This window comes from Tiliqua scincoides, chromosome 3, assembly GCF_035046505.1.
Source record: "Tiliqua scincoides isolate rTilSci1 chromosome 3, rTilSci1.hap2, whole genome shotgun sequence".
Classification (NCBI taxonomy): Eukaryota; Metazoa; Chordata; class Lepidosauria; order Squamata; family Scincidae; genus Tiliqua; species Tiliqua scincoides.
Window position 1 is genome coordinate 3,690,069 of NC_089823.1, and position 16,517 is coordinate 3,706,585.

The window sequence follows — 16,517 nt, forward strand, 5'->3', positions numbered from 1 at the left end:
GGGAAGTGAGGCATCCTCAAAGAGCAACCCTCCCACTGCAATCACCATCTTTCTCGATCCAGACTGGGATTTTCACCAGATTAAAGAATTCTTACAGTGCAATTCTGTGCATATCTACTCAGAAGTTATCTCAAGTGAATTTAAGGATAGTTACTCCCAGATAAGTGCATATAGGATTGCAGCCTTGGGGCCCAATCCCATCCCACTTTCCAGTGCTGCTGCAGTTGTGCCAGTGGGATGTGTGCTGCATCCTGTGGTGGAGGGGCAGTCACTGGGGCCTTCCCAAGGTATGGGAACATGTGTTCCCTTACCACGGGGCTGCATTGTGGCTATACTAGAGCTGGAAATTGGATAGGATTGGGCCCTTAGATATTTAATTCTATGAGTTCTAGTTGTTTTATATTGGGTGAACTCTTGTCCTATGGGAGAAAGAGAAAAAGGTCCAACGATGCAGCTGTCACTACCCACTCTGCCAAAGATCTCCAGCAGCTCATGGATCATTTTAGCAAGGCCTTCCATGATTTTGGATTGACAATCAGCCTTAAGAAAACACAGGTCATGGTTCAGGATGTGGACTCACCTCCCTGCATTGCAATCTCTGCGCATGAGCTGGAGGTTGTCCATGACTTTGTGTACCTTGGCTCAACAATCTCCGACACTCTTTCTCTCGATACCGAGCTAAACAAACGCGTCGGTAAAGCAGCTACCACGTTTTCCAGACTCACAAAGAGAGTCTGGTCCAACAAGAAGCTGACGGAACATACCAAGATCCAGGTCTACAGAGCTTGCGTCCTGAGTACACTTCTGTACTGCAGCGAGTCATGGACTCTCCGCTCACAACAGGAGAGGAAACTGAACGCTTTCCACATGCGCTGCCTCCGACGCATTCTCGGCATCACCTGGCAGGACAAAGATCCTAACACAGTCCTGGAACGTGCTGGAATCCCTAGCATGTATGCACTGCTGAAACAGAGATGCCTGCGTTGGCTCGGTCATGTTGTGAGAATGGATGATGGTCGGATCCCAAAGGATCTCCTCTATGGAGAACTCGTGCAAGGAAAGCACCCTACAGGTAGACCACAGCTGCGATACAAGGACATCTGCAAGAGGGATCTGAAGGCCTTAGGAGTGGACCTCAACAAGTGGGAAACCCTGGCCTCTGAGCGGCCCACTTGGAGGCAGGCTGTGCAGCATGGCCTTTCCCAGTTTGAAGAGACACTTGGCCAACAGTCTGAGGCAAAGAAGGAAGGCCCATAGCCAGGGAGACAGACCAGGGACAGACTGCACTTGCTCCTGGTGTGGAAGGGATTGTCACTCCCGGATTGGCCTTTTCAGCCACACTAGACGCTGTGCCAGAACTTTCAGAGCGCGATACCATAGTCTTTCGAGACTGAAGGTTGCCAATATATATATGTCCATGACTTTGCGTACCTTGGCTCAACAATCTCCAACACTCTTTCTCTGGATACTGAGCTAAACAAATGCATTGGTAAAGCAGCTTACCACATTTTCCAGACTCACAAAGAGAGTCTGGTCCAACAAGAAGCTGACGGAACATACCAAGTTCCAGGTCTACAGAGCTTGCGTCCTGAGTACACTTCTGTACTGCAGCGAGTCATGGACTCTTCACTCACAACAGGAGAAGAAGCTGAACGCTTTCCACATGTGCTGCCTCCAACGCAGCCTCTGTAACACCTGGCAGGACAAAGTTCCAAACCACACAGTCCTGGAACGAGCTGGAATCCCCAGCATGTATACAGTGCTGAAACAGAGACGCCTGCGTTGGCTTGGTTTTCGTGAGAATGGGCGATGGTCGGATCCCAAAGGATCTCCTCTGTGGAGAACTTGTGCAGGGAAAGCACCCTACAGGTAGACCACAGCTGTGCTACAAGGATATCTGCAAGAGGGATCTGAAAGCCTTAGGAATGAACCTCAACAGATGGGAAACCCTGGCCTCTGAGCGTTCTGCTTGGAGGCAGGTTGTGCAGCATGACCTCTCCCAGTTTGAAGAGACACTTGGCCAACAGACTGAGGCAAAGAGGCAAAGAAGGAAGGCCCATAGCCAGGGAGACAGACCAGGGACAGACTGCACTTTCTCCCAGTGTGGAAGGGATTGTCACTCCCAAATCGACCTTTTCAGCCACACTAGATGCTGTGCCAGAACCACCATTCAGAGCGCGATACCATAGACTTCTGAGACTGAAGGTTGCCAACAAGTATTTGTCACTTGGCTGTCACTTCCTTGAGTGCTGCTGCCTCCTCGAATGTACTCAGAGGATTCATCCTGGTAACACATTTCCAAGGTAGAGCTGGAAAAAGTGTCTGCTGATCAGGTGCAGGAGGTCTGCCAGGGCAAGAGGTGGAAAACATACCCCAAATCCCACATATTCCCTGGAATGACAAGGTATGCACAAACCCTCTCAGCAGGACCTTGTTCCCAGCATCCATTATGCAATACTTTGCTGATGGGAAGGAACACTCATGCACAGGCCTGTGACTCTGAAGAAAATAGGTCAGAAAATGGTTTCACAGCCCCAGATGTTCTCTTGCCACCTCCTCCCTGCTCTATAAAGATTCTTTGCAACTTGGCTGAGGGCCCAGTCCAATCCACCTTTATATCATGGATACAGTCCTGCCAACAGGGCATGCATCCTGCAGTGGGGGGGGGGGGCACATGGGGGCAGTCAGAGAGGCTTCCTCAAGGTAAAGGAATATTTGTTTCCTTACTTCAGGGCTGCTTCAGTGCTATCAAGTTGGTCAGGATTGGGCCCTGAGCCTGAGACCACCTCTAATTTCAGGCAGTCATTTTTTCCCAGAGTAAAGCATTCCCAGAGATTTTACCGGCTGACACTCCAAGTGTTTAATTGAACTGTGGCGAACTAACACCATATTGCTTTGAAGTGCACTCTGTGCATGAGCAGGAGCAGGACTGCAAAAGAACACTCCAACCCCAGGCATTCAATCTGACAATCAAAATGCATTTATCTGCATAGTAAGGCAGGAACAGCAGCCAGGCTGCAAGCCTCCTGCACTTGCTTGAGAGGAAGACTTACTGCTGAGTAGGCTCCATCCTGCAGGCTCCATCCCATGTCATGCTGCATTCATGCGGAGAGGTTTGTACCTGGGCACACGTTTTGGTGTGAACTTATCTGGGCTCTTTTTTCAGAGGGACCATCTGAAGCGTCTTTCAGCCCCGCCTACTTCGCAGGGTCGTTGTGAGGAGGGGAGGAAGTATGTACAGCACCCGGTGGCGTAGCTAGAGGGGGGCAAAGCACTAAGTTTTGCAGGGAGCCTCCGTTTTGCTCCCCCGCCCCGAATGGTTCTGAAGGGGAGGGGGAAGAGCCGCTTGCTTTGTGCTTTGCCCCCCTCCAGCTACGCCACTGGGGGGCTTCCTCCCCAATCAGCGTGTCCAGGGCGGCGGGCGTGGAGCGCGATCCTCGGTGCGCTGACTCAGATGGACGCCACCAGCTTGTACACCTGCTTGCCTGGGAGTAAGCCCCCTTAACTGGGCGGCATTTCCTTCCGAGTAGCCCCCAGGGGGCCTTCCAAAGGGTGTCTCGGCTCCGAAGACTGCTTTTCGGTCTGGGGGGGAGGCGCTCTGCACATGCTCGGGGCACTCGCACCTGGACGGGACTGGAGCCGTGCCCGGGGCCGAGGGTGCCGGTCTGCGCGCCCCGGATCCCTCCCTCCTGCTGCCGGGGCGGGCTGTGGGCGGAGGGAGGCGCCGGCGCGATAAGAGGCTGCCGGGCGACGCCGGCTCCACTCGCTCTGCGCGCCCGTCCGAGGAGCATCTGGACGCCCCTCCGCTTCCCTGCCGGCGTTTTGCGCTTCCCCTTCGGTGCCAGGTGCGTGCCGGGCTCTGCCTCTCTCTTCCCGGGCCCCCCCTGCCCTTGGGGGCGGCGTGGCTGTGCCGCAGGAAGCCCGCTCTGCCCCCCGGGCTCGACCCCTCCTCCCCTGCCCTGCCCGGCAGCCTCACCTGCGAAGCGTCCTGGGCTCCCAGCTGGGCTTTCTGCCCAGGACCCCCCCCCGCGGTGGGAGCAATTAGCAGCCCCTGTGCGATGGGGAGGGGGCGTCCCTGACCCACCTGTACTCTTACCCAACGATACCCCCCGTGGACTCAAGTCCAGTGGCTCAGAGGGGCTGGCCCCTCCTGGTTGCCCCCCCATAGTTAAGCCCTGGCAAATCTGGCGGGGTCAGTGGCTGTTCAGGAGGGTGACACCCCCCTCCAGAATGGTCCCTCCAAGTGCTGCTTTGCCAACCAGGGGGAAGAAACCCATCCCTCCCAAGGGCTGTTGGGACTCATTTTGGTGGGGGATGATGCCCTCCCCTTCCTTTTGGGGTCAGTTCCTCCTGGGGGTGGCCTGTTTGGCCCAGCTTCCACAGTGGCTGCTGATCCCATTCCCAGCAGTGGTGTCGCTGGGGGGTTAAAGCACTGAGTTGTGCAGGGAGCCTCGCTGCAGCAGGCCCCTGCCTTGGGAGCCATTCTGGGCAGGGGAGCAAAACAGAGGTGTTCCCCCCCCCCATGGCTCCAAGGGGGAGGGGCACTTGCATGCTGTGGTGAGGCTCCCTGCACAACTTAGGGCTTTCCCCCACCTCAAGCTGCTGATTCCAGCCTTGTTGCCACCACTGCATTCCTGGCTGTTTTCCTGGGGGAACCTTCTGGCTCCAGCCATCTGGCTTGTCTTTGGCTGCTGCTGTTTCAATCTGTGCTGGTCCTCCTGGGCCTCCTGGCAGTGGCTGGCTTCTCATTCGCAGCTGCTTGGCCTATGTGGCTCTCCTTGCATAGGGCTGGTCTGGTGTTCTATTGTATTTCTAGCCTGCTTTTCTTTCATGATGTAACTGGAGGTGCTGTGTCCTGTATTGGGGATCCCAGCGCTGACCAGCTCCAAACCTGCTTGGGATTTGCAAAATGGTTGTGTCTTGTGCCTGCAGACCATTCTCAGGTGTGTGGCCACGTGTGCAATCTTCCCCCCCCCCCAAAAAAAAGGGGTTGTTCTCCTGGGGTGGGAACTTAGTCCTCAGGTGCTTGCTCACCCCCCACCCCGCCTGTCTTCCCTCCTCCTGCTTTCTTGCCTGCCCTCCCCCTGTCATCCAAGGGGGTGCAGGTGTGAAGGAAAACTGGGATTCATGCAGCAGGTGGGGGGGCATATTAGTCAGCCTCTCCTATGTAGGCTTCTCTTCCTGCCCACCCCCCCATCATGCAGCTTTTGATTAGCTTGTCCAGAATCTCCTGCCTGCATAATCTCCTTCACTCTGCACAAAAGCCAGGCTTAGTCACCAAATTGGAGAACCTTCCTTTGGCCTGCTGGAGATTAGCATACAGTGGAGAGCAGCCTGTATTCCTGGGGTGCAGGAAGCTGCCTTCTGTCAGGGTCAGGCCACTGGTGCCTCTAACCCAGTCCTGGCCGCCCCAACTGGTAGTGACCCACTTGGTGATCCTGTTCAGGCTGCCAGATCTCTTGACTGCCAAAGAAGCCATGTGTGAACATGGCAAGCACACTTGTCCTGTGGCATGCCATAGATCAGGCATCCTAAGGAAAAGAGCCTTGCTGAATCCAAAGGTATACCTGGTCCATCATCCTATTTCTGCTGTGGCAAATCTTTTGATGTGTGCTTTTGTGCTTAAAGCTGGCTTTGTGATGTGTTGGGTATGGCAAGTGTCAGAGTCCATGGCTTTTTGGAACAAAGGGTTCCATTAGATTAGACCCTTAGCCCTTGCCTGGGTTTGTTGGCACCCATGCAGGGCGGGCTTGGTGTTACCGTGTTCTGTTGCTGCCACCCAGCATTGTGAGGCAGAAGGAGAGGGCAGGGCTGCCCACTGGTGTCCAGTGCTGCCCCTCTTGTCTGGTGATGTACCAATTTCTCTTCCTGCTCCATGGATGGGAAGAGGGATGTGGAAGAGAGTGGTGGACTCTAGAGCATCAGCTGCTCTAATCTAGGGGGCAGGAGGAGTAGTGGGGGTGAGAAGGAAGACGGAGGTGGGCACCATCCCCAACCAATCTACCTGAGGCAGCTGCCTCAGTTGGCCTTGTGGACATACTAGCCCTGGCAGAGGCTGGGGGACCAGCACCAGGATTTGCAGAATAGTATAAACAGTATTTGTAACTTGGATAAGATCTCGCTAACTCATCCCTTTTTGCAATCTACAATTCTGTACAGAATTGTATATTCTACCACATGGATTTATACACTGGTACAAGATACTCCTGGACTAGTACATCAGAATTGCTGTTGTGGTGTTGTGCATTGCAACTTCCCGATGGGTGCCAACTGGGGCAGAGGGTGCCCAGGGCAGGTGCAACAGATTTCTGGGAAGCCTCTTGCAAAAGTGGGGCTACCACAAGGAGGATTATCCACCCACTTGGGACCTCCTGCTCTAACTTGTTCTGTAGTTTCTAGTTGCAAGGTTCACCTAAGCAGCCTTTATCTGGAGGCAGATCAGGCTTTTCCTTGTCTGGGTGATGTGCTGCTCCTTGGAGATGCCCCCATTTTCCTCTGCTTGTGCCGGTCTGAACTGGTTTTGTCTTTGAGGAGAGCTGGACCTTATTACCTGTGCAAGCACTCTGGCTTCTCATGCAAATCGATGTGTAGGAGGACCAGAGAGGCCCTGGCAGTTTGCCTGGGCCTCGCTGTGTTCATCCTTGGAAGAAAGACCTGAGAACTGCAGCCCCACATTCAGATCTCCTCTCTGTGTGTATCTCTCACCCCCCCCCTTTTGTCTCTGCAGGATAAATAGTATGATTATTAGGTGTCATCTTTCAGTCCCTCTTTCTATGGAAAATAAAAGGAGTCAGACCTTGGAGGTGTTGAAGAAACTTGTCAAACGGGATACCTTTAGAGAATCCTGATCAAACTGCCAGCATCCTGACATACCTGAATAAGGTAACAGTGAATTTTTGAGGCTTGGGTTTGAATAACAGTTCTGGGGAGGCCAATATAGTGCAGTCAAGGCTATGAATTTGCTGCAGATCTACACAAGCAGAGTGCAGAATTCAGATTGGTATCTTTTTTTTAAAAAAAGTTTCTGGTCCTGATGGCTTCAAGACCAGGCAGTGGGGGGGGGGGGGGGAAGCTGCCTGTTCTTTCTCTTTCCCCCTGCATTAACTTGCAATTCCTGGATGCTGCAATGCCCAACTCTGAAGAAGGAGGCAGGACACTTAAGGTTTGCAAGTAGCATTAGGGGAAACTGAGCCTGTGCACTATCTAACAGTTCTTAGATGCCTCACCTCCAATGCTGGACACTGGGCAGGACTCCCACTGGAGGACAGAGATTGTGAAATAGCACTGGGGAAGGAACCAGTCTGCTCCCCCGCAGTTGCCTGGGAAGCATTCCTGTGGGCCCTGGATTACTGGGCAGTGGTGGGGAGCATTGTGTTGCGTAGTGGCAGCTGCTGTCACAAGCTGGCACTTGTGCTGCTGTCACAAGCTGGCGGGGCACTCTCACAAGACAAAGGTCACACCAATGGGGGGCTTTGCTGACCAGTGCTCGGCAGCAGCCAATTGGAACAAAATTGTACGGTATCCACTTTGAAGGATCCAGCCTCGGTTGCTGGGCAACAGTTCTGTGACTTAACAGGGCTTGAACCTGTGGGGTGGGGAGCGTCTGCTTTGAGCAAAAGGAAATAGAGGTGACTGGAAAGGAACTGCAATGGTTAGCCCCATGCTGAGTGGAGCATGTCCGAGGCCATGGGTATAAACTGCTCCATTTGTGAACTGTGGCAACCTGCAGGGTCTAAAAATGGGGGGGCGGAGAGACATTGTGGCCCCAGAGCGACACCTGGCAGGTCACCAGGACCAATATATATCAAAGAGACCTCCTCTCCCACAAGACCAGTTACTGCCACATGATGTCTTCCAAAGCTGGATATTGCATGTTCCATGTTAAGTTGAGTGCTAGGTGAGGGCCCCTTCAACTGGCTCCAACCTTCTGTACTGGTAGTAGCATCCAGGGGGATGCTGGGTGTACCATGGGTTTTTGTCAAATAGTCTTGACAAATCTGTTTTTGTTTTGTTTTTCCAAAGTTTAGATCAAGGTCTGAGTGTAGATGGTGGTTGGTGTATTTCTTCAGGTTGTGTGTATGTGGGGTGGGGTGTCAGTGTTGGCTAAACCTATGCATATATCAGGGTTGTAATGGGGGTTGTCTTTTTTCCTCCCCCCCCCCCAGACAGGGGCAGAGTTCACAATTGTGTCCTTTTGCTACATTAGTACCCAGCAGTCTTCTTGGCTGCTCCAGAGTCCTTGACCTCCTCCTCCAAACCTGCGTGAAGCGGAAAAAATGGTTGGATTCAAGCCTACTGATGTCCCTCCAACGGCTGCAGTGAAGTTTGTTGGAGCTGGTACTGCTGCCTGCATTGCGGATCTGATCACCTTCCCCCTGGACACTGCCAAAGTGCGGCTGCAGGTGAGCCCTTGTAGATACTGGTCCTGCAGCTGCCATGTATTTGTGTGCATCATTGCTTTGTGTCTGGCTTGCAGCTTTGCAACTCTGCTGTATTGAGGTACAGTAAATGAACTCTGCGCTGTCCCCCTGACTTCTCCCCCTTCCTTGAACTAGGGGGAGACATGCTGCAGGGCTTGCTGCATTAGTATCCCTGCTAGAGAACTGCATTAATCTTATATGGAATTGGTTGAGTGGAATTGGAATTGTGGAGCCTGAATTCATTGGTTTGATTCAACAGGTGGCATGTATTATCAGTTGCAACTGGGGTACAGCTAGCATGTTCCAGTGACTAATTCTTGTGTCACTTTTTGCACATGAGGGTGGATGCATACTTCTAGATGTGGGGGAATTTACTGTCCACTGAAAAGTGTAGAATTCTTGTACATCACCTTTCCACCAGAAGGTCCCCTTGGTGGTGGTGAACACTATAAAAACTTAACATTTCTTGGATGAAACGTATAACACAAAATAGACAATTACAAACCCACAACGCCATGTATGCGGCATTGCTGTGAGCATTCTGGTACACATCTGAAGACCGAGTTCCTTGGACCAGATGGGACAGCTGCTGCCTTAATGCCCTTCTTGGAGGGCACTGCTGAAAGGAGAATGCTGGGCCACAGGGGAATGCTGCACTGAGTCTTCGGATGCTGCCATTAAGGAGTTGAAAAGGGAACAAAACCCTGCTTTGATCACTAGCGCTGCAGCACCCTGGTGTGCTGTGAAGGGTCCACAGATGTGCCGTGGGAGTTTGGAGCGCAGCGGTTGAAAACCACTGGAAAACTAGGTTCTGCAACTCCTTTTCTCTGGCAGCTGTCTGTAATGATGGATTCTCCACAAAGCCAGCAGAGGGACAGCCAATTCATTGCTACAGATAATTGCCCTAGAAAGAGCTGCAGAACCTGGAAGAGTCTCCTAGAAGTGGCATTGCAAGAGGTGAGGGTCCCAGAGCCTGGGCCGCAAGAAGGAAAATGTTGGAAATTGCTGACCTAGAGAATCTCAGCAGATATATTGGGCTGTCTTCCATCCTTAAACAGGCCTTGGGACATCCAGGCTTAATAGCATTGAGGAGATAGTAAAACAGTCTCATTGAAAGGAAGCTCTCTGAACTGTGTAGTCTCTGCCGCATAAATGGAAGGAAGACTGACTTTGAGAACAGCTTGAGCCTGCGGCCTTGCCTTAATCAATAACTGGGAGGGGTTGTTTAACCCTTGAGTGCGGCTTCAAGCTGTGGCTAGTTACTGGCAAGGGATATCTACAACCAACCAGAACCATGACAGCAACCCCCCCATCAAACCTTGCTTTTCTCTGGGCAAGTAAACATAATTCTTCCCTTAATGCATGCTCTGTGAATTCTTCTCCCTGGCTTGTTTTCTCCATCTACCACTTTGTGTTTTAACACTGGTGCACAGGAGACACAGGAAGTTTCTTCCCCCTCCTGGGTGAAATCTGGGTTGCTTTCCCGCACAAATCCCTATTGGGCTGGTTTAGTGAGCTGGACCAGGCTGGGCCCCGGATTGTTTAGAAAGGCCTTTGTACATGCTTTGTTCTCTCCTGTGTAGATCCAAGGCGAGAGCAAGATGGCAGTGACAGCCAAGGCAGCGCAGTACCGGGGAGTCTTTGGCACCATGGCTACCATGGTGAAGAATGAAGGGCCCACCAGCCTCTACAGTGGCCTGGTGGCCGGTCTGCAGCGCCAGATGAGTTTTGCCTCGGTTCGCATTGGGCTGTATGATTCAGTGAAGCAGTTCTACACAAAGGGGTCAGAGCGTAAGTTGGTGGTTAAATGCCAGGAGGCTGAGAGGTGTTTAAATGCATGTATTCTGCCAGCACCTTTGGTCCTGCGGCCACTGATGAGATAAGACATAAAAATCTATGCAAGCAGTTAAAGTGCCAGTAGCGCCTTGTCATACAAATGCAGCAAGACCTTGCATCAAAACCTCAAACTGGATCAGACCTAGTAAGAAAGGACAGACAAAGGTCCTGGAAGCCATTAAACACTTGAACAACAGCAGTGCTTTAACAGTGTTCCAAAGATACTCAAGGAAGGCACTGAACAAGGGGGCAGAAGCTGGGGGTTCCCCTATTGAGGTGCTACAAGTGAGAAGACCTGCCTGTTTTTGTTGCCACCTACCTCTTTTAAAGGAGGATGATGCTTGGAGCAAGGCCCCTGATGGAGCTGTGGGAGCTGTGCTTACAGTCCTAGAAATCCCTCCCACTTAGTCAGACATGTGGGTTGGCTGTGATTACATGGCAGGAAGAGGTGACACTCGGCATATGTTCAGAGGCACCTTTGACAGTTGAGGCCTTGAACTGAAATGGCTTTCGGTCTGAAAACTGGGGGAGGGGGAACCTGCATCAAGCTAGGGGTCTTCCTGTAAATGAGCCTAGTCTCTGGTTTTCCCCTTAACAATTTCAGAAAAAAGCCACTTTGATCTAAAAGCATAAAAATGAGCTTGCTGGGTCATATCAGGAGCTAGCCCAGTATCCTGTGAGCCACAGACCTGACTATTCTCTAGCTGTGAAGAGCCAAGAGAGAATTCTAGGGTCACAAGCCACTTTGCAGGTTGATGAGTGAGCTGTAGTCCTCAGGAGATGGTGCCCTGATAAATTCACATGGCACTCCTGAACTACCCACTGAGGGTCTGTCTAGTTCAGCCAGGAGTGGAGTCTGCTGCTTGCCCATGTCGGGGAGATCAGATGGATGCCAACCCTAACCTTGAACAGTACCTTAGAAACCAGAAGTTGCTGTGAGTGGGGGTGCTGAGCGGACTGGAACTTTGTCCTGTTGTAAACCTTGAAAGGAGCCACTGGCATAATTTTGCTTCTACTGTCTTGGGAAGGGGCAAAGATTGAAACTTGGCTGGCTCACCCCACCTGCCTCCACGCTTCCAGAAATCCAGCTCAGCAGTTCATTGCCACTGCCCCGGGTGGAAGAGTTTCCTGGGTTTTGGCCTCTTGCTGAAGGACCCCTTCCTGCCACAGAACCGCCATGGTTGTGGTTCTCGTATCAGGCCCTTCTCAGAGTCCCAGGGTGAGCGAGGACCAGAGAGGGTGCCCTTTAGGTTGAAATGCTACTTGGAGAAGCTGCCCTGGTCCAGCTTTGATGCTTTTCTGGCACTGGGAAAAGCTTTGGGATCTAACAGGCATGTGTGAGGCCAGCTGGAAATACCATCTCTCTGTTCCTGTCCCTGCAAAAAGCAGCTGTGGGGGGAGTCTGATCAGGACTGCAGCACAGGAGAGCTGAGCCCACCTTTGCAATCTGAGCATTGTCACTGGCTCATCATAGCAGTGAAGGGCTCCCTGGTGAATCTTGTGGTGCAAGAAGCTTACGGCTGTGGCAGTTTCTCTCTAACCAGACCGCCGTGTCTCTTACTGACCTTGACAGATGCTGGCATCGGCAGTCGGCTCCTTGCCGGCTGCACCACTGGAGCAATGGCAGTGGCTGTTGCCCAGCCCACTGATGTGGTGAAGGTGAGGTTCCAGGCCCAAGCCCGGGCAGAGGCTGGCAGGCGGTACCAGGGGACACTGGATGCCTACCGGACGATCGCCAGGGAGGAAGGGTTCAGAGGCCTCTGGAAAGGTTGGTAGCAAAGCAGCAGGCCCCCAAATCTTTGCTTGGCACATAAGACTAGCCAGACCTGAGATTTTTTTGTGTCTTCAGTGAGCTCTATGACAGATTAAGAAGTTGATTTAAATATGCAGGACCAGAGAGAGGACTCTGGTTCTGGGCTTGGGAGAGCCAGATCTGGCCAGGTTCAGGGAGGGGGAAGATGTGTTGAAAGCCCAAGTCATCTTTACCATGGAAAGGAGAGATCTGAAATGCACAGGGGAATCCCAGATGTCGCATTCTCCATGTCTTTCAATCAAAAGCAGCCCTAGTGTGGTCCTGTTTAGTTTGGGGCCATAGTGTAAGCAAGGGGGATAACCTTTCTATTCTCCAGTGCTGCTTGCTTGCTTATAATCTCCCCCTGGGCTATTTACCTCTGAAGTGGCTATTTTTAGCTGATAGTGGCAGTTTTCAGCAGGAGAATGGTGAACTACTCCATGCTGTGCTCTTCACCTGGATTGGAGTATTTGTGGAAGCATTTTGATTTTCTAAAAAAGCCCCGGATCATCCCAGTCATGGAGATTAAAGATGCGCTGAATTTATCTTGTAGTCCAGCCCTCAGTCAGATTTTGAATCTGCTCCATGTGTCCTATATATTCCCTCACATTCTGCAAAGACAAACAGTTTCCAGCAAGGAAGAAGCAGCAGGAAAGTCTTGCCAGGATGCCAAGTGAAGCAGTCCTGCGTGACTTGTCAGAAGTCTGAGCTGAACCAGTGACTGATCTTGTAAACATGAATCCTGTTCTAGTGACTGCAGAGGGTCTCTGGCTGGAGAGGGTCCTCTTTGAAGCCAGCCTGGCTAATTCTGACTTTTAAACATCTGTGACTCCTTTTTCCTCCTTTTAGGAACTTCCCCCAACATAACCCGGAATGCCCTTGTGAATTGCACTGAATTGGTGACCTATGACCTGATCAAGGACACACTACTGAAATACAACCTCATGACAGGTCAGGATGAGTTGTGAAACTGTGCGCTCTCGCTCTCTCTCCAGTAAAGTGTGTGCTTGTGCCCAGAATCAGATTTCTAGCCTGCCCTATCCCTAAAGTTCAGAGAGTTGAAGGGTTGGAAATTGAAACCTGTGCTCAGCCGCAGAACTGAGGCATCTGCTGAAGGGGCCTGAAGGCTTTGTTTGCTGCAGCATGGACAGTAGATTGGAGTGGCTTCATATTCCCATGTGTGTGCATGTTTGGCACATCTCTGCTGAAATAACATCTGCAGAGCAGGTGGCTCTAGCAAGTGAGCCATGTCACAGTTGAAGGTGAAGGCTTGTGGGTTTCTCAGCTGCCTGCCAATATCAGGCCTAGCGGTACTCTTGGAGCTACTTAGCATGGGGATCACAAGGATAGAATTTCAGCTGTGAACAAAGTATTCGGGCAGCAGAGACAGTTGTGTTAGCCAGGTGCCTACACTACTGGCTGTGATTTTGATAACAGGTCTGCCTGACTAGGGTGGTGTAACCCAGAACGCCACTTGATGCTATCTCTGTCCTGCCATCTCTCCACTACCAAAAAATGCCAAGGCAGTGGCAGTCTCAGTGAAAGGCACTGCCCCTTGGGTCCCTCACAATCTCCTGCAGATGCAACCTGCATCCAGTGCCCTTACTGATGGACTAGCCGCGTGCCTGACCATCGCTCTTGCTTTTTTCCCCCCTTCCTGCAGATAACCTTCCCTGCCACTTCACCTCTGCATTTGGTGCTGGTTTCTGCACCACCGTCATTGCCTCCCCCGTTGATGTAGTGAAGACCAGATACATGAACTCTGCCCCTGGTCAATACAGAAGTGCCGTGAACTGTGCCCTCACCATGCTCCGAAAGGAGGGGCCCCTGGCTTTTTACAAAGGGTAAGCATCGGTCCCTGACATCGCTAGAGGGTCTCTGCAAAGTGCAAGGCTGCAAGGAAGCCTAACCAGTTAACTTATTCCAGTTCCCCACACCCACATATCCACTGCAGAACACCAGTATGGCATAGCAATTTAGGACAAGGGAGACTGGGTTTGAATCCCTGCCCAGCCATGAATAATGGCCCAGTGACTATTTCTCAGCATAACCTACCTGGCTGGGCTATTGTGGGCTAAAATTGGGTAACCCCTGTATACTTATCTCAGCTTCTTCAGAGAAGGTTGTAATATCCTGTTTCCAGCAGCAGCTAGCCAGAGGTATCTGGGAAGCTCACTTGCAAGGGCAGGAATGTGGTGGCATACCCCTAGTGTCTGTCTTGGTTCCATCTGGTACTTTGAGGAATACTGCCCCTGCACATGGGGGTTATATTTAGCTATTATGGCTAATATGGGCTGGATCCCAAAGGATCTCCTCTATGGAGAACTTGTGCAAGGAAAGCGCCCTACAGGTAGACCACAGCTGCGATACAAGGACATCTGCAAGAGGGATCTGAAGGCCTTAGGAGTGGACCTCAACAAGTGGGAAACCCTGGCCTCTGAGCGGCCCGCTTGGAGGCAGGCTGTGCAGCATGGCCTTTCCCAGTTTGAAGAGACACTTGGCCAACAGTCAGAGCGCGATACCATAGTCTTTCGAGATTGAAGGTTGCCAACAAGAATGCCTAATACTTTTTGATAGACTTCTCTTCTGACATAACTATGTCCTATAGCAGTACTCTACTTAAGTTAATAGTCTGTTAGAGTATTTTTTCCTTTCTATCCTGAACCTGCCAGTTGATTGTGTGACCCAAGTTTAAATATTGGGAGGGAGGAAGTATGGCTTGGGTCACCAGAAATAGCTGGAAGGTGCATGCTGTTGTCAGGTGCAGTGGCAATGAAGATGCTGGGAAGCACCCCTGAGACTAGACGCAACTTCATAGGTGCCTGTTGAAAATTATCACCCATTTCCTGCCTGGGCTGCATATGTAGCTGGACTCCCTGCCGTGTTGCTTTCAGAAGGTGTCTCCTTTTGGCCGCTTCTAATGTGAGCTGCTCTCTTCTCAGCTTTACGCCTTCGTTTCTGCGACTGGGATCCTGGAACGTGGTGATGTTTGTGACTTATGAGCAGCTGAAACGTGCCATGATGGCTGCCCGGGGATCGTGGGAGGCCCCCTTCTGAGCCAGCTGATGGGCGTGGTTGACAGACCTTGTATGCAAAACTCTATGGTCTAATTTGCCTCCCCCACTTCTGTACTCTACCTCTGTGTAGAACCTTCCCAAGATGTAAATTTTTTTAAAATGTTGGTTTGTAGTTGGACTTCTGGATAAAAGCTGACTTTAACAGGTCCTTTGCAATGTCCTGGACCATTCCCTGTAGGATGTACTAGGCTGTTGTCTTATGTGATTATTTTCATGTGTTATGGTCAGTTTCCCCAGATTCCCTTTCCCTGCCCATTGGATGGGGGTGCTTTAATTTCTGAAGAATTTAGACCCTGAGGCTCAACCCCCCCCCTCCCGGCAGGACTTTATGCAGTTGCCCATCCAGCCTTTCTGTCTGTCTGTGCCTGAATATTGTTACTTGAGGTGCTCTAATCAAGACTGTCAGAAGTATTAGTTGGCTAATCACTCCTCTCCCAGGGAAAAGGCTGGTATTGTGCTTAGCAGAGGCAGTCATGAAGTAGTTCTGAGAGCAGCTAGATGGTGGCAGCAGCTGCAAAAGCCAGCTTGGGTCCTGCCCCTTGCCTCTAAAGCCACCCCCTCCCCCAAGTTAAGCACAGGAGGGAGAGGCAGAGCAGAATCTTCCCAATGCAGGTACACTCAGAACTCCCCCTTTATAAAAGCAGGTTTTGTTCCTGACATGGTTTACTTCCAGCTTCTGAGTCCCACTAACAGGGGAATGACTGGTCTCTTCCCCCCCATAATTTGCTTAGTTTTTGCCCCACACTTGGTGATGGACTCAATTCTACTAGTTTGGCCTGTTGATTATGGCTAAATAGCAAACAGTTCCTAAAAACTGGCTGACAAGGTGGTCTCCATTTTGGGACTGGCAGTCTTGCTGGATAACTGGCAAAACTGGCCCCTTGCCTTGGATTTCTCCTGTGCATCCCTCAAGTACCTCTGCTCTGTATACATTTCTATTGCTGTACCACTTCCATCACTCTGAAGTCAGTGCAGCAAAGCCACAGACATCTGTTTAGAAACTCTGGGCTAAACTCTGGCCACATGCCAGCCTAAAGGTCACTGTGAGCTCTGGACTCTGTGAATCTAGTTGCAGTTGATTTATTTCAAAGATAAGACAATTTTGTGGCATTCTAAACCTCAAATTCCAGCAAGACTCTGAGCAGAGAACAATATTAAAGCAGACTATTCTGCTACTATGTCAAGCTATTAAGAGTAGACAAAACCATGTTTTAAAAATAAAACTCAATTTTAATGTTACAGAGGAAGAGCAAGCACGATAGAGTGCTAGCCCATCTCCTTAGCTAAATGCCTGCCCAAGCTAGGAGATCATAAGGGGGGGGGGTTTGAGAACCCCCTAGTAATGGGCATTTGTTTAAGTATAGCTTTGGGCAATATATGCATTCTCTGGCT

At 51.2% G+C, this 16,517-nt stretch overlaps 1 protein-coding gene across 1 annotated transcript; it reads left to right on the top strand.

Moving 5' to 3' along the window:
- Window positions 1–6,800: 6,800 nt before the first annotated feature.
- LOC136644135 (dicarboxylate carrier SLC25A8) lies at window positions 6,801–16,414 on the top strand. Its single transcript, XM_066619704.1, has 7 exons — window positions 6,801–6,882; window positions 8,170–8,402; window positions 10,004–10,211; window positions 11,830–12,024; window positions 12,898–12,999; window positions 13,712–13,892; window positions 14,991–16,414. Exons 2-7 carry the CDS (start codon window positions 8,277–8,279, stop codon window positions 15,103–15,105), a joined length of 927 nt encoding a protein of 308 aa, XP_066475801.1. The 5' UTR covers window positions 6,801–6,882; window positions 8,170–8,276; the 3' UTR covers window positions 15,106–16,414.
- Window positions 16,415–16,517: the final 103 nt, after the last annotated feature.

Coding starts and splice junctions, on each gene's coding strand:
- LOC136644135 (XM_066619704.1), top strand. CDS start 8,277: ATGGTTGGATTCAAGCCTACTGATGTCCCTCCAACGGCTGCAGTGAAG. Junction 12,025..12,897: donor GTTCAGAGGCCTCTGGAAAG/GTTGGTAGCAAA, acceptor TCCTCCTTTTAG/GAACTTCCCCCAACATAACC. Junction 13,893..14,990: donor CCCCTGGCTTTTTACAAAGG/GTAAGCATCGGT, acceptor CTCTCTTCTCAG/CTTTACGCCTTCGTTTCTGC.